The following is a 25,108-nucleotide window of genomic DNA, read 5'->3' on the forward strand; positions in this document are numbered from 1 at the left end:
ACTCATAAATGCCACCTGAATATGTCTGAGTTTTAACTCAATATCCATGAATTATTCCCCAAGAAATTGACAAAAATGTCAAAAACACCCTATCTTGCAATGTTCAAGAAAGTGAGAGGAAAAGTCCTGGATCCTACCCTTCATCTGGATCGAGGTTAACAGGGTCTATGGAAATTGGTTCAGCAGTTTTTGTGCAAGCCTGCTGACAAACCAACCAACCAACAAATGGACCACAGTGAAAACATAACCTACTTGGCGGAGGTAATAATTAGGATAACAGCAGGTGCATTTTCATATCCTGTCTAATATGCCCGATGAGTGATAGAATATTACAAGAATTACCATCGCACAAACTAGGAAGCATTTCAAAGCGTCTCTCTTTCTTTGCAGAAAAATTGATCGTCTACCAAATCTTCTTGGCGTCCTCTTTAAAGATATTTAAAATGGTATAAAGTGCTGGATTGGTTATAATCTAAAGCACAGAAAATCATTTCTTTTTAACCCATACATAAGTGCACAATTGCTTATAACTTTAATCACCTAAGCTTAATGTCATGCCTTATTACGCTATAAAATGCAAAAGCTTCTTTGGCCGCACTTGTGATTACTATCTGGATACATGAAACAGTAAAGTTTCACAAAGACATACCTTTGCTGTCACTACAGGCATCAAATTATTTGTAATTGCAGCTGTAGACATACATGAACTGAGCGATACAATCTGTTTTTGGCGCATTGCCCTCAATGCACTTCTAGCTACAGCCACTAGAGGGTTCAGTGAGCCTCCTGAATCATCGCAACCCCGTTGGGTGACAAGATGAATCTAAGGGGTCTCTAGATGATTGCAGGGGTAAGAAACCATGCCATATAACATGTCTTTACACTTCATTCTTGTGAAAAACTTTATAGTTTGAAGGATTACGACAACAAAAAAAGAGAAAATCTCTCTTCGACTGAACTGCTCACTTCTTGTGACAGTCATGATGTGGAGCTATAAGTTGGCTTCAGGGCTGCAACTCACAATTCCAGATTAATTGTTTTGTCTATAAAATGACAAAAAAAATGTTTTTAAAATCTTAAAAGTGACGTCTTCAAATTGCTTCTTTTATCCAACCAACAGTCCAAAACCCAAAGACTCTTCATTTACTGTCATAAGTGACAAAGAAAAGCAGCAGATCTCCACACAAGCTGGAACCTGCAGATGTTTGACATTTTTGCTTGAAAACCGACCAAAAAATGTATTGATTATCAAAATAGTTGGCGATTAATTTTCTTTGGTTTAATTAATCGACTAATTGTTGGAGCTCTGTTTGGCTTTGCTTCAGAGTGTGGGGACATGATCTCTGGCAATTTATACTGTAGTGTTGTTGCACAAGATGTTTTTGGAAAGTTTATTTATGATGAGTGGGGGGCTTGTAAAATAATAATTCAGCATCTTGGGAGGGGCTGTGAGTTTGCTAATCCCACAAATGTCACTGGAATTTTGAATGACCTGGAGGTGAGCATATGATGACTGAGTCTTGATCCTTTGCCCCAAAAAACTGGGTCAGGATGCAAATTGTCACCCCTGCCGAAGCGTCCATGAGCAATGTGCTATTATTCCTGCTGTGTCTGATGAGGTGTTCTGCAGAGGGGTCAACAAACAGGAGACCTACAGTTTGTGGATCAGTGATCAGTGAGCTTTCATCTGTAGTGTGCAATCTAGAGTCTAAGCACAGAGGTGTTGTGTGTTTTACAGGTTGTAAAGCCCTCTAAAATCTCTAATTATGGTCTTCATAAATATAATGGACCTGATTTGAGAGTGATCTGAACCTCTGCTTCCTCCACAGACCAAATGTATGTGGATCAAGGAACAACGCCTACTGCTGCCCTGGCTGGAAGACTCTGACCGGAGGGAACCAGTGCATTGTTCGTGAGTATCACCTCCATTGTTATTTTATTGGAGCATTTTACACCACATGGGATTCAAAGTGAATGCATGTTACATTACTGGAAATGTTTCTACATTTTTGGAAAACAATCCAAAAGGAAGTTGACTCCTGCAGACCAGACATAAAAATGAATTCAACCTCTTACTTGGTCAGTATCAAATTAACATTAGGAATAAACTGTTATTGTGAACTGTAACTTTATTTATTGCACTTTTTAAGTGAATCTGTCAGATGAAATCTATAGGTCACACCGACAAGAGACTAGTTTTCAGGTATTTAAGAGTAATACTCAGTGGTAGGCAAAGTACACAACTACATTACTTAAGTCAAGGTATAGACAAGTGTCATTCCAACATGCAAAGTTGTTCAGTCAAATATTTATTATAGTGAAACTACTGCATTACTCACTTATATATAAATATTTAAGCATTCAGAAGCACGTTTTCTTTTTAAAGTGGACACATTGTTGTTTTTAACCCTGGGGCCCGTTTAATTTAGAGTTTTGGTGATAGTGCTGATGTTTCTTTGACCAGATTAAAACACATTTCTGAAAGGATGTTAGTTATTAACATTAAAGGTGCATTATGTAGTTTTGAGGAAGAAATTTTAATCAGAAGAGAAAAACCTTCATTGATTATTGTCATTGGTTATAAACCGAACAAACTGTCCTCAAAGAACAACACAATTTCATACAATATCAAATAAATAAATACATTTCTGAGTTTGTATTATAACAGTATTAATACTGTAAATATCAATTTTCTGAGTTTGATTTTTTTATCTCCAAAACTACACAGTGCACCTTAAACATTTTTGCTCACTAGCTATGAGTATGAGTCAGTAGTGGATTCATTAAACATTACACATTAAAAGTGTGTTTTCAGGTCTTGCAGAGTACTACTACATATGTGATGAAAGTAGAATAAAGCATTTTGTGCTCCAGAGGAAGCTGCATGTAATCTGTTAAATTCCAATGATGTCACTCAGTGTCTAAGTTGCATTGTGGGTAATGTAGGCACCAGGTTATGGAAAGGAAGAAGACTATGTGTAATGAAAAAGGTGAGTCTGATCTGATCTTTTTTTTTTAAAAAACTTTCCATAATGAGTCCAACAGTGTTGGAGGATTGAAATGCTAGACCAGTGGACTGCTTTTAAAACTGGTGCCTACATTACCCACAATACAACTTGGCCACTGAGTGACATCATTGCAGGCAATTTATTATCAGATTACATGCAGCTTCCTCTGGAGCCACTAAAGGCTTTGTACTATTTTTTTTTCACATAATGCATTAGTACTCCCCAAGGCCTGTAAGCACAAAAATTGGTGGAGTTACCCTTTAGGTAAAGCACAGATACTCAAAAAAGCACTTCAGTACAATACTCTGTCCACTGTCCACCTCTTATGACAGGAAAAACAGCCAACACTTTCAGGAGCTTTGTTGCATTGAGATGGTTTCAGAGTTTTAATCACAGAAGTTACTTGCACATCTAACTAACTCAGTTGCAGGTGTGTTGGAAACAGGTGTGTTGGAAACACACACACACACACACACCACTGGTGTTTACTGAGAGACACTCCCACAAGAGAATTGACCCACACCTGTGCACAATGAATGGGCGGAGCATTGTCTATTTCAGACCGTTGTTGTGAGAATTGTTTGAAACACTCTTGAGGAAGATCCAGAGGGAACTGAATGACATAAAATGAATAAATTGTGATGCTGAGCAAGAGCAGTGTGCGGGAGTGTGAACAGGTGAAGAAGAAAGCTTATACTAACATGGTCCACCTTTTCAAAGCTACATGAATAATTATAATAAGTCATGTTAAATATCTCTATATATGCAAAACATCTATTGCAAATTATTAAACCCTAACCCAGATGGCAATAAAATATGTTTTCTTGATTTATCTCTTTACTTTTCCTGTACAGGGCTGCTAAAACTGTTTTCATGACTCAAATTTGTCACTTTGCCAAATAAATCGGGCTCATTTATAAGACTTTACACCAGTACAAACCAAAATATTGCCTTTGAATTGTTTAAAGGTGTTAATTACCCTATAATATTTTACAGCAGTGGGTTTCTGGTTTTCTATTTCTCTGTATCCCCTCCCCTCTTTCTCTTTCCCTCTCTCACCCTCTCTCACCCCTCAGTAGACAGGAAGGCCTGAGAGGCTGTAGACTTGTGTGATTGCAGTCTGGCTGTTCGGCTGGCCGGATGCCTGTCGTGGCTCTAATGACATTGTTTAGCAGTGGGGTTCAGGGAGTAGGGGTCAGCGGCTGGACTCTACCTGATGGGAGCAGGGGGCAGGAGACCATGCCAACAACAGTCTGTGGGAAAGAGAACAACTGAGCGAAAACAGCCTGCGCCGACTGAAATCACACACATTTATGGCAACAGAACTCAAAGAAGAAAATAGCTCGGAGCTGTTGCCAAGAGGGCTTCTATAACTTAACCATGATGAAGGTTAAGAGGAAGATTTGGCCATATTAGGGCTGCGGTCTGTTTGAGTTTTGAAATATTATAGATGAGAGTTCAGAATGAGGTTTAGACCGTGGCCTACGTTGCACCAAGTTAAATTCAAACATGAAATCCAAACCCTCCAGCGGACAGGCTGACAAGCACCAGATACATAACATAAATTTTCTCTCACGCACAATCAAGACAAAGCCTGGCGCCTTGAAGCGAGCGTTGGACTGTTATTTTATCTTGCACCTGACAGAGGACGTTTTTATGTTGTTTGACCGAGTGTCATGTTCCTCTTTGCAGCGATCTGCCGGAGTTCATGTGGAGATGGTTTCTGCTCCAGACCAAACATGTGCACCTGCCCCAACGGACAGATCGCCCCATCCTGTGGATCCAAGTCAGGTTGTTAAACAGCACCTCCTCATTTCCCAAGCAGTGAACTCGCTGTTATCAGCTTGATGGATTATTTTATAAAGTGTGCATTGATGGGGGGTTACTGTTTGCCAAGATATAAACATGCTAATGGTATGATTTATTCTAATAGGAGTGTATGTCGAAACATTTTTTGGAAAGCACGGCCTAGACCACACCCCTGTCTTTGCATTTTTTGAATAAAAAGGGGCTGTAGTCTAAAGAAAAACATTTCACCATGCAGAAACAATAATGACAGATGGTAGATGACAGAAAATATGCAGTTTCTAGGATGAAAATTAAAGAGCTTATAATTGGCTCAGATTTTTTGACTTCAGACCACGCTGTGCATCTGTTTTTTTAAGTTTTCTTCTCCTCATCATGAGTAATGAGCACTAACTAGCCTGGTACAAAAATACTCGATACGAAGCCAAAGAACCTCCTGAAAACATCCCTGAAACTGCCCCAAGCAATTGACATATGTTGCAATCACGTTCTTGCAAAAAGCGGTCAATCTCGTGAGTTGTTGCGCGTGTGTGTGTGAGTCGTTTGGGTGTGTGTGTTTTTTGGAAGACGTCCACGGTCAACATCTCTTCCATGTTGCTCTCTTGCAGCTCGCAGCGCTTCAGCCCAATGCGCTCATCTGTTTGCAGACCATAAATTTCTAAGAAAATATATTTGAGCACAACTTTCAAGAAACATGGTTCAGAGTGCATTTTGTTTATGTTGTAAATCTAATATGCCGTGTATGTTTGATTTTAACCCCAGTGTTGTTCTGTGTGTACGTCTCTGTCCGTGTGTGTTTGCGTTGTTCTGCCCACAGTCCAGAACTGTAATATTCGCTGTATGAACGGGGGATCGTGTGCAGAGGATCACTGCCTGTGTCAGAAAGGCTACGTGGGAAACCACTGCGGTCAACGTAAGGATCATCCTGAACATACCACTGTCACACACTTCAACACTATCAGCATATTTTAAAGGTCCAGTGTGTAGGATTTAGGGGCAAAGATGGTAAAATTCATAATTATGTTTTAATTTGTGTATAATCATCTAAAAACTTGTGTTTTCATTGCCTGAGAATGAAGGGGTGTTCAGTTGGCGATCTGTAACGTCACGGCCTGATGACACTAAATCCCACATACTGGACCTTTTAAAAAACATCATTTTTGATTTATTGAAGACAAAGATAAGCTACAATTCCCCACATTTTTCCCTTTTAAGCTTGTGTTTAGTGCTTGTTAGTAAATGTTAGCATGCTAACTGGCTAAACTAAGATGCTGATAATGGTGAAACATCAGCATGGTAACATCATCATCGAGAGCACGTTGCCATGCTAGCATTAGCACTTAGCTCATAGCTTGGCTGTGCCCAAGTACAACCAGTAGCGTGTCTGTAGACTAGGGACTGATTCATCTGATCCATATTTTGATCCATATTTTTCTGATTGACAGATCAGTGTTTTCTTTTTGTATGATTGCTGATCAAATAAATCAATTTGAAAATATGCTACTTGAGCTCTGATGCCTCTTTCTGTACTCACTTTGGGCTCTACACCATTAACACACTGGCAGTGCATTTGGAGCGCCAATTAGGCTCCATCTGCACACCATTTAAAAGGCTTCTCAGCCAGCATATACGCCGGATACCCCACTAAATTCAAGCAGTGAAAGTGCAGTGAAAGTGGCAAAAGTGAAATATGATTACCAAAATTTCATGGCAGATAAAACAGAGAGTTGGTAGGAATCTGCAAAGTAACTAGTTACTTAAGTTACTATTACTTAAGTAATACATGTGGAGTGGAAAGGACAATAATTGCCTCCAAAATGTAGTGGAGTGGAAGTATAAAAAAGCAGAAATGGAAATACTCAAGTAAAGTTGTGTCTAAGTTACATTTGATCACTGTTTTTGACACAATGATTTTCATGTTTACTGCAAATGTATATTGGTTCCAAATATTGGTTATATGATCTCCTTATTTACCAATAATCCGTATTGTTGTTGGCACTCACAAAAACAATCGGTCGGTCCCTATGGTAGACACTTATCACACTTTGGCCATCCTTCCTATTGGTAATAACTCTGTACTTGCCAAGCTATTTGCTGAGACGTGTTCATGGCAACATTTCAAAAAAGAAGTGCGATGGGGCCAGAATCATTAGCAGTCAGTTGGTCAAATACCCCCAAATGTGGAAGAGAAAACAAATATGAACTGGAAAGAAACCCTAGTAAACATCTACGTATCACAGTGTACGGAACATCTTGCCCCATCGACTCCTTTTTAGCAATGTCATCGTGTTCCCAGATCTCTGCAGTCAATCTAGTGACTGCGATGTTACCGTAACCAATATAAATGACGGACGAAAATGCAAACACACAACCCAAGTTGTTTACGCCAGAAATATCCTTTTGATTTTTTTGTAAATCACAGCAGTGTCCTCACGTCAGTGTCATTGTTTGTCTTTCTTTTCTTCCCCAGCGGTTTGTGAAAATGGCTGTCTGAATGGAGGACGGTGTGTGGCTCCCAACAGATGTGTGTGTACCTATGGCTTCACCGGAGCTCAGTGTGAGAGAGGTAAAGAGCGCCGCAATGCCACTCACCTTACATCACACTGTCTGTATAGCAGTAGTCCTCAAAGCCACTCGTGCTACTTTGGAGAAAACCTGATGCTGAATGGCGGTTGTTTTTTGTGACTGTGGACGATTCCTGCTTCGTCATGCCGTCCGCTCCAGGAATGTGGTTTGTTGTGGAACATTTGCATGTCAAGCTTGAGCTCAGAAGTGACCATTATTTTCCACATCTGCTCTGAAACGATGCTCTGGGGAGTGTAACGTCTCTCTAAATGTGTGCTGTTTGTTAACCGAAGACCTCCCAACCTCCTGTGGTTGCTCTCTGGCACATGTGGCTCCAAAGTATACAAGCACACGCAAACCGAAGGCGGTCTGCCCTGTCTTTGTGACTGAGACGTGCACACATGCAGGCGTGCGTGTATGTTTTGTGTATGTGCTGGGGGTCTGTGGCAGTGATGACCTAAAGAGGTCAAAGAGGTGACCTTGTAAAGCTAATATTTGGATTGGCAGCAGAGCTCCTAATTAGTAACGTCCCTTTTAACGAGGCCATGCTTCAGAGGCCTGTCAGTTGGGTCTGGCTGAGGATATGTCCTTTGGTCTAAATCAGTGTTTTCTTCAACCCTGCAAGTAATAAGATACTATCTGGTTGCCTGGTGGGTTAGTGCCAGGTCTTATCTGCTGAGGCACACTTCTACATGTTGTAACGTTGGTTTTCACTCTTTCCTGCGGGAGCTTGGCCAAGGGTTTGTGAGACTGTTGAAGGATTCAGATTAAGCTCACAGTGTCTTCTAGATATTCATATTTTTCAGGGAACACAAGGATTCTCAGAAATTCTCTGTTGTTGTGTCTTGGGTAATTGTTTCTGCTGAAGAAATGATGTAAACTTCTATGTGAGATGACAAGCATTAAATCCGGCCACTCGCTGTCTGCTGCTCCATGAATGGTAGAGTCTTGTCTGCTTTAGTGAAAGTGTCTTTCTATGAGTGGAAACAGGCAGATCTTTATTGATTGTCTGTTTGTGTTTTTGTGTGTGCCTGGGAACAGCTGCTTGGAGACCAACTTCCATCTTCAGTCATTTATCTTAACACAGTATGTTGTGCTGAATTTGTGTTATAAAAATGACACAAATTCAAGTGAGTGCGTAACATCGATCATCTTGTTACAATGCAAAGTTCCTGGCATTCATGTGGATGCCACCTGACATGTACCACCCACCCAAACCCTGCTGCAGACCAGCAACACCCAAACCCTCATGGCAACGGCACTCCCTGATGGCAGGGGTCAGTGGTCTCCCCCAGGAAATTTCACCCTGACACACTAAAAAATCTGCTCAGGAATAGAGTGGTGTAGGGATGATGTATTTTTGTAGGTTAACCAGAAAGTTAGCATCGCCCTGACTCCTTTGACGAAAAGCCTGTGGGATTTTTGAATATTGCCGAAAATAATCTCTTTGGCAAACACAAGTTTATGATACTTACACGTTTTGATCAGCAAGATAATCATGTAGATGAGTCTCCATGTTTGGTGTGATGACATTTAATGTCCGTGACAATCTCTGTAGTCTCATTTAGACACTTGTTAGCAATTGTGGGACATTTAATGGTGTTTTTTATGTCTTAGAACAAAACGTGTAAATATCTTAAGCCTGTGGTAACCACAGACCTTATTTCAGGCATTTAACTGAAAACCAATTTAAAAAACCCACTGACTTTGAGACGAGGGTTTCAGGACTACAAACTACACCACTCTATAGCCTGAGGAACATGACAAAGAGCTCATGCTGCCAATCTGGCCTTCAAATTCCCATATTTCCAATCAGATCGAGCATCTGTGGGACCTGTCAGATCCTTGGAGGTGCCATCCTCACAACCCACAGGATTCAAAGGATCCACTGCCAACTCCCTGGTGCCAGACACCACAAGACACCCCCAGAGGTCCTGTTTCCAATGCCTCGATAAGTCTGAGCCAGATCCGATCCATGGTGGCGCCACTGTGGATCAGACTTCTGGCATCTCCAACAGATCCTCGATCGGCTTGAGATCTGGGGAGTCCAGGTTGATGCCTTGAGCTCTTTGTCATGTTTCATGGGTCATTACTGAGCAGTTTTTGCAGTGTGGTAGGCATCATTGTCCTGCTAGGGCCACTGCCATCGGGGAGTGGCATTTCCAAGAGGAGGTGCACTTGGTCTGTTAGGGTGGGTGGTGACCCGAGGTTTCCCAGCAAAACATTGCATGTAACGAAATGGTCAATGTTATTCACTTAATTTGTTGATCCATTTAATGTTGTTCTATTAGTGTATAGCATAATACAGTATAGAGTGCTCAGCTGATTGACAGATAATAAGTCAACAACAGTATTGACGATTGATTGGACATTTAGGTTATTTAGGTCCTCTGAAAGGTGAGGATGTGCTGACTTTTCTTTTCATTGTTAATTGCATATCTTTGGGTTTTAGACTGTTGGTTGGACTAAACAAGCTAGTTGAAGATGTCATGTTAGGCTACAGGGCTTTGTTGAATTATTAACCAAAACAATTATCAACAGATTAATCAATAATGAAAAGCATCAGTATTTGCAGCCCTGTAGATTCATCAGTTATTTTGTCCTTCATCTTGCATTTAGTTGCACCAAGAGAGGTCGAGAAAGTAGGCCAATGGATACAGCGGTGTTTTGGGTTAAGTTACTTTCACTGGAATTTCCTTGGCTAAGATCCATCACCTCCCAAGGGAAAAACCATTGTGCTCTCACACAAACACAAGCACATGCATAAAGTACATGTGTGCACACATCCATGTTCACATGCATGACCCCACACTGTTTTTAATGCAATTTACAGAACTGTGCCCTATTACGGCTTGATCTTATCGCATTAGCAAGAACACGGGGTTTTCCACAAACACGTGATCTGACCAGGGGAGAAGTAGTTGCTCTCAGGACTCTTCTCAGATGGGGAAAGATCCCGGTGCAATCAGGAGGCTGAACATGAGCACATCACTACTGCAGAGCTGTGTGACTTTGAGTCGTATGCTGCCAAAGTGTCTGGTAATCTGCTGAGCAGTGGTCCCACCACCAGGCACAGCTGACTGCTGTGAAAATGCAGCCTGGTACATCAACATCTTCTTTGTTGGTTACAAATGTGATTTAGGCTGGAATGTGGGATTGGTGAGATCCAGCCGCAGTGCAGCTGATTGCAAGCAGGGCTCCCGCTGCAGAGTCGTTTAGCTACGGAGCAATAAAGTCGAGCTTTCGCTGTGACGCCATCGAGCTCACTTGGGATAGTGGTGAAAGTCTGGACTGAGACGTGGCAACACGTGAGTTACACAGTCAATAAGTCAGCAGCCAGAGCACAACAGGGAAGTCGGTCAGTCAGCTGAGGGGCTCTTTTGTCTCTTAATGCTTCACTGACTTTCCCCTATCAGGCTCTGTTCTAGCCCAATGCAAACCTCAGTAGAAAGATAACCATGTGTGTGTGTGTGTGTTTCAATGTGTGTGTTTCAGAGTGTGCTCGACTTGTTAGTCCTGGGAGGATGGAGAAATCTGCTGACGGGTCATTAGGGAAGGCCCCACCCAGATATAAGACCCCGTAACACATGCATGGAAACACACACAAACATGCGCGTACACAGTTGCATGTGCACATCTTAAACATATGTTAAGGGATGCAAGGATGCTGTGAGCACCATCTGCAAGAGGTAGATTGAGGAAGGGCGGATGCGAAAAAGGTGTGTGTGTGTGTGTGTGTGTGTGTGTGTGTGTGTGTGTGTGTGTGTGTGTGTGTGTGTGTGTGTGTGTGTGTGTGTGTGTGTGTGTGTGTGTGTGCGTACAAACACTTTGGAGTTTATCCAGGAAACTCTTTTGACCCACTTCCCGCCGGGCTTCCCTCCTGTTCACACCGAGGTTGTTGTTGTGCATAAACTCACCGATCACTGAGGGAGCCGACATTTCTATTGTGTTCACCAAAGTGACTTCACCTCTGCTACGACGTGAAATCTCTCGCTAATGAAGGTCAAAACAAACTCCCATGTTAAGATGAATGTTCACTCAAGCCGCCATGATAATAATTCAACATGCTTCCAAAAGTAGAGCAGTAAAAGCAAAAACAAGGGCAACATTTTTGGGAGTTTGGGTCTGTTTTGAGATCATCTCTGGCTAGACTGCGGATGAGGGGCTGGGACGCTGGCTGAGATTCTGTGTGTGTGTGTGTGTGTGTTTGAGTGCGTTTGTGTGTGAACACGTGCGATTGCTCCCAGATGTAGAGGACATGGGTGGATCCCCCAGCTGTATGCAGTTCACAGAGAGACAGTAAGATGACAGATGAAATGACACCACTTTCACCCTACAGCTGTCCGCCTCTCCCTGTTTACCTCAGCTGACTATTTCACTGCTGCACTTGTGTTTGCTGTGTTTCATGCGCAGGTCGTTGTGTTTTTAGTGCTTGCTTTCTTTCACTTACAGCTGTAATGAGCAGGTATAATGTCAGATGGATTGTGTGTAGCAGCCCGACAGTAATAACACATAAACCTTAATATAATGAAAAGAGAACCTGAGTTCCTCACAGAGTCTGCTACACTCAGCTTATATCGGCGCCACATAAAAACTTTCCATAGCTCCTGTAATTACCTTTCCTATATCCTTTGTTGTTGTAGGAAAGGTACATATAATGTCACCTAGGCTTTAAGATAGAGAAGATACCTGGCAACTGGCTCAGTTTGTTGTCTTAAAGCTAAACATTGTTGAAAGCAGTGGTGGAAGACTTATTTAGATCCTTTACTTAATTAAAAGTAGAAGTACAACACTGTTAATATTCCACTGCAAGTACAAGTCCTGCGTTTAAAGAGCTAAGGTAAAAGTACAGCAGAAAGTTTTACTTAAGTATCACAAGGGACGTGTTGAGAATGATAAAAAAATAAGGATACATTAACTTCTAAAAGGAATGGTTGGCAGAGGTGGTAAAAGTACACACATTCTTTACTCAGGTAGATGTACAGATACTTAAACTTCTGTACTCAAGTAAAAGTAATAGAGTACAGGCTCTGAAATGTACTCAAAGTATCAAAGTAAAAAGTTTCCCTCTGAAGGACATTTCTACTGGCCATTTCTGTGCGAAGCTAACTGAAGCTCACATCATATTGATATAATTAAAAGACTATTAAACTTAAAGGTAGAGTCAGTAGGATTTGTCCCAGCTGTTCCTAAATGCACCACAAAGATAGTTGATTGTTGAGTCTCATTCCCAGGACGTCACATAGCCACATTTTGTGTTGGTAAAGCATCGTGAGCAGCAACAATGTGAGAAAATAAGAAAATCCAGGCAGAGGGCTGCAGGGTCTCTTCCATAGCTTCCTTTAGGCAACAGCTAACATTAGCATCAGCCACCTCTGAGGTGACTGTCTGTTTGTTAGTGTTACAAGATTCAATAGAAAAGACCTAAATTAATTCTAAAATGTTAGCACACATCTTGGACACATTTATTTCAGAAGGGAAGTTAAATGCACTGGATGTGATCAAGCAGTAATGTAAGCTAGGAAGTTGTTGAATGCTAGCATTAGCAAATGGGTTATCAATGTTGTTCTTATTTGAAATATCGCCCGATGTCCCTCCAAACTTTCACTATCCATCATCAGCTTATCAATCAGGAAGTTGTGAAATGATAAGAATTTGTCAGATTTTCTATGTTTAGTCGACTTGCAACCTAGAACATATCAGCATAACATTGTTTCCCAGCATTTGAGCTTCCCACCATGACTGTGACATCAGAGGAAAGTGGCAGCTGTGGGAATATGGTCGATGAAAACCATACTGTATTGAAGAAGACTTAAAACTACCCATTGAAACCATGAACTCACTTGGAAACTGTTAACTGAAGTCATAAATCAATTGAGAAATAGGGTCATTTTCTCATAAGCATCTATAAAAAGTGGAGTTGCCTCTTGCTTGGCCATTAGGAAGACAGCAGGTTAAAGGTACTTCCACATTGGCTTCACTTTTCAGACCTTGAGGCGACGTCCATTCTTTTATACAGTCTGTAAACTAAGTTGCCCATAACAGAAAAAATCAAGTTAAGTACAAGTAACTGAAAACTGTACTTAAGTGAATGTACTTAGTTACTTTCCAACGCTGGGGTGACGGAGAAGAAGACTAAGAATCAAAAGCATTTGGTCTCCAGTAGAGCCGGAGCAGGAGGGAGTGGGAAAGAGAAGGAGAGATGACCCAGTTCTGTTTCACACAGCACTGGTGCCAGAGGCAGAGAGACCGTGGAGGCTGTGGTGCACGTGACGGGTCTGGGCTGGGCCCCGGTCCACACGGGAAACGCACAATGTCTCGTTTGTTTTAAACGACTGCGCTGTTGGAACTGGGTTCTCTCTTTCCTCTCGCTGTCTGTTGTCTGCCGTGAAATGTGGAAATGATTTTTGCCATTGGATCTCGGCCAGATTCTTTTGGGAGGGATGAGTTTTCCCCTCTCTCTTTCTCTCTGTCCCTATCACTGTTTCACCATCTTCCAATCATTCACCTGATAAGATTCTGAGATTTTATTAAATCTGCGGGGAGTTTGCAACTAAGGAGTGGTGTTTGGAGAGAGGATGAAGCGTGGGGATAGATGCATGCAAGCATTGGGATCAAGGGAATTAGGTTTAAACCAGTTTGAAGGCGAGGAGAGATGAAGAATCTCGATGGAGAGACTCTCTTCACACTCTTGAGCTCATATTTATCATAAGCTTTTTTAGTTTTTATTCTAAGCTGCTGAAGCTAGCGTGGAAATCACCCACTGTGTTCCATAGACACACCCTGTCAGTCAGACTCGGCCGGCCTTCGCGATGATGACCTATTCCCTAGATTGTGTATTACTAGAAAAATAATAAAAAGCAGCACACTACATGGTAAATGTGCCATTTTACTAAACTGACGATCGTATGATACATTCACCAGATTGATTTTTCTTCGTCTGGGTGTCCTCACTTTTTCTAGCTCGTGCCTATTACTCTCCACAGCCGCCCACACAACTTTAAAAGGTTTTCCAGACCTCTTCCCTATCTCTGCTTTTCTCCAACACACACACACAGACACGTACAATGCACCTGAGAGCCAGGCCGATTAAAATGCCAGGACCAGACAATGCATTCTTTATGGAGTGTGTTACTGTCCGCTCTGCAGCACTTTCATCACTTATAATGTGAGTGAGTTGTAGACGTCATGCAAAATCACATTCAGTTTGAGCGTTTCTGTTTGTCTATGCCAGACAGTTATTCACTCGCAGAATCGAGTTCAGCTTCGAGGCTCCTCAGCGTTGGTTTGGATTTTCTCTACCACAGTTTTGGTTGAAATGTTTCACAAATTAACAGTTTTGCATTTTTTCATCTCACATGCCTCGACTAATAGACGTTTTATTCTGATTTCTTCTCTCTGTTTATGTTTTCGACCGGCTATCAAACTTTACTGTTTTTCATTATGTTTGCACTCAGGCTGCACGATTTATTGAAATATTATCAAAATTGCAATATGGCCAAGTGCAATATCCAGATTCCAAGAGCTGCAGTTTTTTTTTGATAAAGGCAAAATAAATCAAGCATAGCAGTGCCACAGAGATGCTCCAGCCAGCAAATGATATTCTCAAGCTGTAAGGGAAATTTCTTGTTTGGTACAGACCCCAGCAAGAATCACATCATCATCATACCATTGCTTCTAAAATCATGACCCATATTGTAATATCTGTTAAAATAATCACATATCATTTGTTTTTTTGCATGTCGCTCAGCCCTAGTTGTTACTGAAAATAAAGAGACAAAATGGAGTTTTCACTAAATCGTACTCCTGCTTTGCCTCTGCAGACTACCGCACTGGGCCGTGCTTCGCCTCGGTGAATAACCAGATGTGTCAAGGCCAGCTCACAGGCATTGTGTGCACAAAGACTTTGTGCTGCGCCACAGTGGGACGGGCGTGGGGTCACCCCTGTGAGATGTGCCCAGCCCAGCCTCACCCCTGCCGAAGAGGGTTCATACCAAACCACCGCACCGGGGCGTGCCAAGGTAAAGTCTGTTTCTCAGCGTCTCTGTCTCTCTTTCTGTTTTTGTCTCTGTTTTTTCTCTGCCACTGTCCCTCCCCTCTTCGTCTTCAATTAAACTTCTGCTTCTATCCTCTCTGCCCGTTTTAACTCCTTCTCCCTCCTCGTCTGGCTTCACCCCTCTCCCTCTGTCATCCCCTCATCTCTACCCATCAGCCCCTCTGCAGGGGATTAGTTCTAATTGGGTTAAATTGGGTCGGGTGGCAGTGCCTCCCACATGTGTATGGAATGCCCGCAGACACCCGCTGTGGCGGGACTGTCAGAGTCAGTAACACGGGTCAGTGGCGTTGCCACGTGGGAGAGCTCATTTCTGGTAAGACGGCCCTCTGCCCGCCTGCTCCAGACCCAACAACATCAGAACCTCTGCAGGGGAGGCGGACCTGAGCCAGGGCCCAGAGGAACATGGAGTACTCTGGGACTGCATCAGGTCACAGCCTCCTGGAGGTTTTCAGCCTGAGACCTACGTTTTAATCTGTCAGATCCATGAAATGAATTGAATTTAATCACCAATGTGACTCACAAAGTCAGTTTTTAACTGTAAGCGTCAGTTTGACTGCAGACCTTTCTGGATTTTCCTCCCTCTTTCTATCTCATTCTTAGTTGACTTGGCCTCGATTTCTGTTCCTCCTGCAGGAGACATTCCTCTCTCTCTTTCTCTTCTCCCTTGTCACTCTGTTAATCGCAGGAAAGTCAGAGCCAGACTATTAAAACAGACCCAATCTCAATCCATGCACATACAGGCGTGTGCAGATTTGTGTGTTATACTAGTCTGTGTATGAGTGTGTGTGTAAACTGCCCATATTGTAGGTTTATTTGACCATTTCTGTCATTTCTCTTGTTTTGTAGATTAAATTAATCAATGTGCCTGTGTGTGTATTCTTGTGTGTGTTAGAGTGTGTATTAATTGTATGCTGTGTATGTACAGATGTGGATGAGTGCCAGGCCATCCCTGGCATCTGTCAAGGAGGAAACTGTATCAACACAGTGGGATCCTTTGAATGTAAATGCCCCGCTGGGCACAAGTTCAACGAGGTCTCACAGAAATGTGAAGGTAAGAATCAAGCTAGCAGCCGTCACATTAAACCTGTGAAGTGTCTGACTTTCAGTGTTAGCTTGAATGACAGAGTAGACTCAAAAGATTATTTTCAAAGTTCCTAATTAACAATGTGAAAGTAGAGTTAAGAGCCACATCCATCTAGTTGTGGTTAACTTCACCTCAGTTGTGGTTTTCCGATTATTACTCTGTGGGGAAAGACCACACATAAGACACTCTGCCCTTCCCCTGAAATATGTTTAATTAAACCGAAGTGACGCTCTGCTTTCTCTCAGTAATCCTGTTTCACACTTAATTGCGAGTCTTGAAATAAATGCTGCGTCTTGTGGTTATTCTGTCGCTGTTAAAGTGAGGCTATGTAACTTTTAAAGAAGAAATAGCGCATTTTAACTCGACAAATGAAAAGAGAGTTCATGAGGAAGAAAACTCAAATCAAAACAGCTAGAGGGTTTTTGCTCTTACTGCCTCACTTGGTCTGGTAAGAGCTTATGGTGACTAATGCTAGCTAATGTTTGTAAATGTATGTTGGCTTGTGGTGCTCAAAATTCCCCCCAAAACATATATTTGAAAAACTCAACAGGAATGTCTCTTTCCTGAAAACATGACCTGGTTACTCAGGATAATCCACAGACCCAACAACCATATCACCGTGCAGAGGACAGATGCCATCTACTCATGGACGAAAGGCTAGCTAACTGAGCTAACTGAGCTAACTGAGCTAGCTACTGTTACAGCTCAACTTAGGTCGCCATTAATTGCGATTGCAAGTGTAGTTCAGTTAAAGGGAAATGGCTCACAACAAAGTTTGTTTTCTGTTTCAAAGCATATTTCTGGACAAATTCAGATTAGCCACATTCATCAGTCTTCATCTCCAGACACATTTAAAATTAAAAGACTGTAAAGGACCAGTGTGTAGGATTTAGTGGCGTCTAGCAGTGTGGTTCCAGATCACGACCAACTGGAATCAGATCAGTGCCCATTTTTTCTGCTAAAAACTTAAAAAATGTGAAAGGCCCTCTCTGGAGCCACTGTTTGGTTTGTCCATTCTGGGCTACTGTAAAACATGGCAGTACACCATGGTTCTTTGGGTCCTCTGTGAAAGGAGACCCTCTCCCTCTGTAGATATAAAAGGCTCGTACTAAGGTAACAAAAACTCAATGATTCATACTTTTAGGTGATTATACACTCATGAAAGAATAATGATGAATATTACACTCCATTTCTGCCAATATTATATTTCATTATGGTCCCTGAATCCCTCCAAATCACGCACACTGGACCTTCCACACAGCTTCTCGGCCAGGTATGTCGATGCATAATATGAATGGAGAGACAGTCAGTTAAGCTTATGTCCACTCCAAAGACATTTTTATCTCAGCTACATCCTAATTATCAACCTCTGAGTGGCTTACAGAGGTGTCCAATCACAGGCTTGTCTTACTTTATAGTTGTGGCCACTGGGAGACTCCCAATATTTTTTATGTTTCTGGCTGACTGATCTTGAATAAAATCTTTCTTTCTCTCTGCATCACTTCTGTTCTCCCACTAATAAAGACCTACAGTTAGCCTGTGAGAAAATATTGGCTCATTAAGCCACGAATGTGACAATTTCCAGACCAAGTCCAAAGCTGGTGAAACAGACTGAGCAGCGTTTCGTGCCTCTCATTTGCAGAGTAAAAAATGTGCTATTTTATGCCCAGAAATAATTGCCGGAAAAGTTCTGGACTGTGTAAAAGAGACGTTTCAAACGGGTCTAAGTTACAGTGTATTTCTTTGTGCATGGTGATATGCACTTGGTGGTTAACGGTGCGAACAGAAGAGCAGCTACAGAGGCCCCTGGATTTAATATCCTGTGACAATGCCTTATTTCCATTGTCACTGCCAACATGTGCTCCAGTCACTCTTGAAGGCATTTCAAGTTCAGTTTAATTCCTTTCATTGACTATGCAGTTTTAAGTGACATAGAAAAAACACAAGCACTCTAAAATCTTATATACTTGATACTTTTTGTTGTTTTCTCCTCTCCTCTCCTCTCCTCTCCTCTCCTCTCCTCTCCTCTCCTCTCCTCTCCTCTCCTCTCCTCTCCTCTCCTCTCCATAGATCTGGACGAGTGTTCAAACATAGCAGGTCTCTGCGGTGTAGGTGAATGCTCTAATACTGCTGGCAGCTACTTCTGCAAGTGTCCCCAGGGATACTACACCTCTGTGGACGGATCCAGGTGTATAGGTGGGTACGACTGTCACACACCTCTCCAAAAGACAAGACAATCGACTTCATTGTATTTGCTCAGGTTCATTGGTACTAGGATAGATAAAATATGAGACGAAGCAGCTGAGCGAAGAAGGTGCCGCCTCATTCTCTTTCCTTTTTCCACTGAGAGCGGAAAGAATTGAAATCCGTCCAACGTTCCAGCTGGTAGAATTTAGGTCAGTAGTCACTTGCTTGTTTCTAGTTCCACAACAATGAGCTATATTCTCTTTAAACTGAGGAGGGACCATGATGAGAGAAGTGAAGTTAACTCCTCTTGTACTCAGGAGAGTTTGTTTTCTGACATCATTGCTGCAAGAAGTTAAGTGTGTGTGTGTGTGCCTGTGAACAGTTAAGTGTGTGCATCTGTGTCACTGAACAGTCGACATCCTGGGAAGTTGATAACAGTTTGTGTATTCACATACACACCATCACCAGTGAAGCCAGTAAAGCTCGCAAGTTCAGCCCAATTTGACCCAGAACAGACAAGGGAGGAATTTGGGGCGGAATAGTCCATCAGATGTACACGCACACACTCAAACGTGCATGCATACGCACATGCATCCACACAAACATATGCAAACACACGCTCACATTACCCCCCGAGGAGAGGATGTTTGTGAGGAAGGAATGTCTGAGTTTCTTGCTCCAGAAGACGATTGCGCCAAACATTTTAGTCTGTTTCCCATGCAGCAACACTCCAGTATTAACATCAACTCCGGCCCCTTAAGGGCCTCCAACCAACTCTACGCTTGCCTGAGATCTTGTCGAGCTCAACCAACCAACCAGTAGTGTCAGTCTCTCCATGTGAATACGCTGGATGGGCTGGGTGTAAAACAAGACATGATATATTTATGTTAAGAGGTTAGTCATGCTGGTGCACAGTGCCAAAAACCTGCAGGATGTAGGAAAGGTTCTCATGAATAGGAAGTGATGACTATTAGAAGTGGCTTCCTTCTTCCAAATGATGGAAAATCTGAAGCAACGTCGACTACTTTTTGATTGTACTCCTGCCAATTAGCTCAACATGCAGACAATGCATACCATATTTCATACAGCACGGTTACTTTAACAGACTTCATACTGTGCTGTTTCCCACAGATGCTCGTGGTGGGTACTGCTATGCTAGCCTGCTGAACGGGCGCTGCGCCAACCAAAACTCGCAGCTGTTGACCAAAATGCAATGCTGCTGTGATAGCGGACGCTGCTGGTCTGATGGGTCCACTCCTGAAATGTGCCCCATTCGTGGAACAGGTGGGGTCACTCACCATCTCACGGCTTTAAATTTCTTGTTCTCATCGATGTATCTCAACACAGAGCTAACCTCCTGCTGTTTTTCACATGTGCTCATTTTAGAAGAGTACCAGAAACTGTGCGTCCAGATACCTGATGGGAATGGCGGCCGTATCCCAGGGGCCCCTGACATACCTGGCATCTACCCGGTTCCATATCCTGGTCATACTCCTGGGCAAGTTCCTGGAGTGATCCCTGGTCAAATTCCCATCCAGGTTCCAGGCCCTGGCCAAATACCCGGTCAGGGTCCAGGCCAAGTTCCAGTACAGATCCCCATACATCCAGGACAAATTCCAGGACAACTACCTATACAGCCTCCTCCGCCAGGTACGCTTCCTGCTTCCTGCTTCCTGCTTGTGTTTGGTTCACATTCACACAATGAACTATAAAATATGAACGAAAATGAGTTTGTGGGTCTGAAAAGTAAAATCAATATGTAAGTTCATTCTTTTCAGTAGCCAGCAGGGGGCAACTCCACTGGTTTCAAAAAGAAGTGTGATTGTATGTAAGCTTATGAGAAAATGACCCTACTTCTCACTTGATTTAAAACATCAGTAAACAGTTTCCTGATGAGTTTATGGTGTCAATCTTTAGTGTCAAGTCTTCTTCAATACAGCATGATGTTCATTTTTATAAATTATGGTCCCATTTTGAGTAAAATACCCAATAAAGCAAAGGTATGGTTTAGGTCCAGCTACCCTGTGATTGACACGAGGAGTCCTTGGGTTCTCAGTCAGATCCAGGATCCATCAGGATGTCCTCCCCAGATCCAACTTCTGTCTAAATATGGTCATTTCTGGCTCCAAAACCAAAATGGTGAACCTTAATTCCAAAGCCAAGGCTACAGTACAGTAGTAATAAACCACAGGGTGACGTCATGGCGGTTCACGCTCATAAAATGACACATCGTCAGACCTGACGTGCATATACAGCATAAAACTCATATTTTCTGGTTTTACTCACAGGATGTCGGGTGATCGACCTCCCACTCATCTTGTGTTGCCATCTTCAAAATCCCCGTTTTGAGCAATCGCAACCCACACCCTGCAGCTAACGAGCTACATGTCACTGATGGAAAGCTTTGACTAAGACCTTAATTGTGCACTGACGCAGGGCTGCTTGTTTCTCTGTAAAGTCTGTTTGCAGACCAGACCATGTCAAGACTTTAATTAGCCAAGTGCAAAATCTCCTGCAGTAACATTTCCTCTGGAACTTTTAGTAAAAGGTAGATTGGCAGAATTTAGGCTTCTTAAAGTATGTATACACTGTCTGGCAATGCTGCTTTGTTGGGTCATGCTGTATGTAACATTTCTGTTGTGTATGGTAAATTAAGACCACAAAAGAACAAAAAAATGAAACAGATGCTGGTGAAAAATCACTAGCCATATTATGATCCATAGATGTGTGAATGTTTCCTTCAGGTCCCTTTGTTATCCAAACCCGGAACATCACCAACATGTGCCAGGCCTACCGCAACCTCTGCCTGAACGGCAGATGTATCCCCATGCCAGGGATTGGATATCGCTGTGAGTGCAACATGGGCTTCAGGTTGGACGGAAGAGGAGAGTGCATCGGTAAGTTTCTTACGAGTTTCTTGAGCACTTAGCTGCAGGTACATGAAGGTGAAGAAGGTTCATGAGCTTTACGTTTGTTCCCTAGATGATGATGAATGTGAGAGAAACCCGTGTGCACATGGAGAATGTGTGAACACGCCTGGGTCGTACATCTGTCAGTGTCCTGTTGGATTCCAGACAACTTCAACCAGGACAGAGTGCAGAGGTTACACATAAACACACAGCGGACACACATACTGTATGTACGCGCATATTTTAAGAGGACGTATGTGTTTACTGTGCTGTCTGTTTGTGCCAGATCTGGATGAGTGTGTTGCCAATGGTCGTATCTGCAACAACGGGCGCTGTGTGAACACTGAAGGAAGCTTCCACTGTGTCTGCAACGCTGGATTTGAGATTTCAGCAGATGGCAAAAACTGTCAAGGTCTGTCAAGTTCTGACATCTGCATTTATGGAGTAGAGACATTTTAAAAGTGTAGTTTTCTGTAATAACCACAGTATGTGTAATGTTTATGTTTAATGGACCGTGGATCTGTTGGAGGTGGTGATTTAATACCAATGCCTCTTGGAAGCGTGTGCAGTAATAGAACACATTTTAAATGATCATTCTGGTGGTTTTGTGTGTTTCAGCCCATTAACGACAGAAATGTACATTTTATATTACAACCAACCTTTTTTTCCAAAGGACTCCATGTTATTAATATTTCTTCTTACCTTGCAGGCACCCATTTCTTTCCATTTGTTTTAGTTTGCTAAAGTCTTAAAATCTTGCTTTAGGCAGGTAATCTATCACAGGGACTTGCCAGCATTAAGTGGCCTGTAGTCTGAAACTTTCTGAAACTGACACTATGACATTCACACAGTGCCGAGATAAAAAAGAAAAAGAAAGGAAGGCCAGGGTTTGAACTCCTCTGTCTTAGCTCTCTTTTTGTCATTTTTCATGCGAGCAACTGACTGCAACACTAATATCTTCCAGGACAGATTTTCTGAAAACGTGGCCCCCGTTCTATCACGACCGTCTTTTCACCGTCTTTCAGTGTGACAGCTCGGAACAGCTTTAAACGCTAGTTCTGATCGAGTGTTCCCTTATATCTTCTCTCGTCAAATTACATTATTGACGTTTTAGGTGAGGATTGTATTGAAATTTGCTCTTGTTGTTCTGCTCAGGAATGCTCCAAGACCCAAAATGAAAGAGTTGGCTGCTCAAAAGCAACACTCCTAGTCCAAAATTTCCTGACTCCTGTGTTTGCTTCGTGTTTGTCTTCTGGACTTGATTTTCTGACAGCATATGTGGCTCGCCAGTGCAAACTATCAATTCTCCAATGTTTGAGTGTCCTTGAGTGCGCCAAGGAGGGTTTTGAAAATATTCTTTGCTTGACACTGCATTGTTTAACCTCAAGCTCTTTAACAATCTGAAAGTCAAGGCAGAATGTGAAGTGAAATGTCGTTTATATCTATTTTGTGATACTATAAAATATATGATATTGTTAATGGGCTGATCCAAGCAAAACCACCAGTTTGTGCCTTAAACCATGTCATCTTCATGTCTAAATGCACTGCTATGAGTCTATCAATGTCTCTCTGTTCCCCACAGACCAGGACGAGTGTCTGATCAGGAACATGTGCCTCAATGGACTGTGTATCAATGAAGACGGCAGCTTCAAATGCATCTGTAAACCTGGATACCTGCTGGACACCAGTGGACGCATGTGTGTAGGTGTGTTTGTCAGAAAGCCCACAGATCGTCAAAATCACGCCTCCACACCACAACCATATATTTCAAGTCAATTGTTCTTTTGGTTTTTGGGCTCGGAATGAAGGTGGCTACCTCCCTGTCATGTTAGTGGTTCTATTATGTGAGTCTCACAAGCCAAAAATCCCCCTAAAAACCTTGGAAAAATCCCTCAGCATCCTGGCAGGCCAGCTGGACATATTTGGGGCCCGCCTGTTTTGAAATTCTAGCAGACGGCCTTCCCTAAACTTGTTCAGTGCAAAGAGAAGAGAGATCAACCACCATGAGATGCTGTATGGAAATCAATCAGGATTTTAATTAATGTAAATTATTCAACTTGTGTCTGTCTTTTTTCATACTTTATGGCATTATAAAGCTTTATTTAGGTCTTCCTACTTTTAGCCACGATTGTGCTGTTTTCATAGAGGTGCAGGACTGAAAAACGAGTCCACAGTGCTTAAAAATGTGGCAGGAGTAATAAACGGCCAGAAACTGCACGGGGTTCTGAGGGGTAAACCAAAAACCAACAAGTACAGAGCCGTCTTTTCAGCGTGTAACCTGCAGCCATCTTTCTCCACATGGCTTCGCATACAGACGTCTGATCTCGGAGACACTGACCTGGTTAAGTCGGAGCAGAATAAATAAACAGGAGAGCAGGGTGTGGGTGAAGTGTGCTGATGTATGCACTCATTAATGAGATGTGTAGTCTGAAGGGGCCCCGGGGCCTCATCATCTCTCTGTCTGTCCCCCAACACAGCCAGACAGAACACACACACATAAACACACACTTACGTGTGCATGCCATATCATTGTTTACGCTCATTATGATAATTATTGTAATACGCTGATGGGATCAAGGGGAAGGAAAAGAATGTTTCCTTGGTTGAAGCTGTGCTGTAGCTCCGGCTGCATTTTTTAATGACTCAAGTACCAGAGGACTTCACTAACCACAGCTTCAACAGGAAATTGGTTTATTTTAATAGATTCGTACCAGTCATTATGTGAAGAGAAGTGTTTAAAGAAATTTTGTTTCTGTATCTGTTTCTAGATATCGATGAGTGTGAGACTCCAGGCATGTGTATGAACGGCCACTGCGTCAACACAGAGGGATCCTTCCGCTGTGAGTGTATGGCCGGGATGGCAGTGGGCCTGGATGGACGCGTCTGTGTTGGTGAGTAAATGTTTTGTTTCCAGGAATGGTTCATGTGCTCATTTTGGTTCTATGTTTGAACAGTTTGGTTCAAACTGTAATCTCACACCAGTTTCAGTTCAAAATCAACACGCTCTTAAAGCAGCTACAAGGAACTTTCATTTTCTGTTGATTCTGGCGGCCCCTTTGGACAAAATCAGTATGAGCACCACTGCCTCCTGCTGAAAAGGTCTTGATCTGGCTAACTTATTTTTAATACTATTTTTCTTTTTTTAAAGCTACTACAAGGAACTTTTATGTCTTGTTGATTTTGACAGCCCCTTTGGACAAAAGATGATAAGGTTGAAAGAGAGTTAACTTTGTTTTGGTGCCGTACCACCAGACTGCAGAGCAGCTTCTTTTCTCAGGCCATGAGACTCCTCAACTCATCCTCAGCACTCTGTCATACAAAGAATAGTTTTCATTTACGGACTTATCAAACCCAGACAAGTCAGAATCCGACCCTGTGACAGGCATTAAGAATAACTATAATAATTACACAGAAATAGCCCGTCTTCTCACCAAATTTCTCATTTGCTTATGTAGTTCATATAGAAGGATCAGTATTGAATTGAAACTGTTTC

General features: G+C 42.4%; 1 protein-coding gene across 2 annotated transcripts in view; it reads left to right on the forward strand.

Annotated features, from left to right (window-relative positions):
* The window catches only part of fbn1 (fibrillin 1), a 76,605-nt gene that overhangs the window by 2,217 nt on the left and 49,280 nt on the right, over window positions 1-25,108 (forward strand). The window contains exons 3-16 of one of the 2 annotated variants that reach the window (XM_073464724.1): window positions 1,830-1,912; window positions 4,701-4,799; window positions 5,632-5,727; window positions 7,285-7,380; window positions 15,203-15,400; window positions 16,361-16,486; window positions 18,590-18,715; window positions 19,838-19,990; window positions 20,093-20,356; window positions 21,451-21,603; window positions 21,689-21,808; window positions 21,902-22,027; window positions 23,198-23,320; window positions 24,384-24,506. In XM_073464724.1, coding sequence (XP_073320825.1) covers window positions 1,830-1,912; window positions 4,701-4,799; window positions 5,632-5,727; window positions 7,285-7,380; window positions 15,203-15,400; window positions 16,361-16,486; window positions 18,590-18,715; window positions 19,838-19,990; window positions 20,093-20,356; window positions 21,451-21,603; window positions 21,689-21,808; window positions 21,902-22,027; window positions 23,198-23,320; window positions 24,384-24,506 — 1,886 coding nt within the window. Of the gene's footprint in view, window positions 1-1,829; window positions 1,913-3,604; window positions 3,686-4,700; window positions 4,800-5,631; window positions 5,728-7,284; window positions 7,381-15,202; window positions 15,401-16,360; window positions 16,487-18,589; window positions 18,716-19,837; window positions 19,991-20,092; window positions 20,357-21,450; window positions 21,604-21,688; window positions 21,809-21,901; window positions 22,028-23,197; window positions 23,321-24,383; window positions 24,507-25,108 lie in introns of those variants that run through there. The other variant, XM_073464725.1, reaches the window with a different exon arrangement.

Source organism: Pagrus major, chromosome 4, assembly GCF_040436345.1.
Source record: "Pagrus major chromosome 4, Pma_NU_1.0".
In the NCBI taxonomy this organism is placed as follows: domain Eukaryota; kingdom Metazoa; phylum Chordata; class Actinopteri; order Spariformes; family Sparidae; genus Pagrus; species Pagrus major.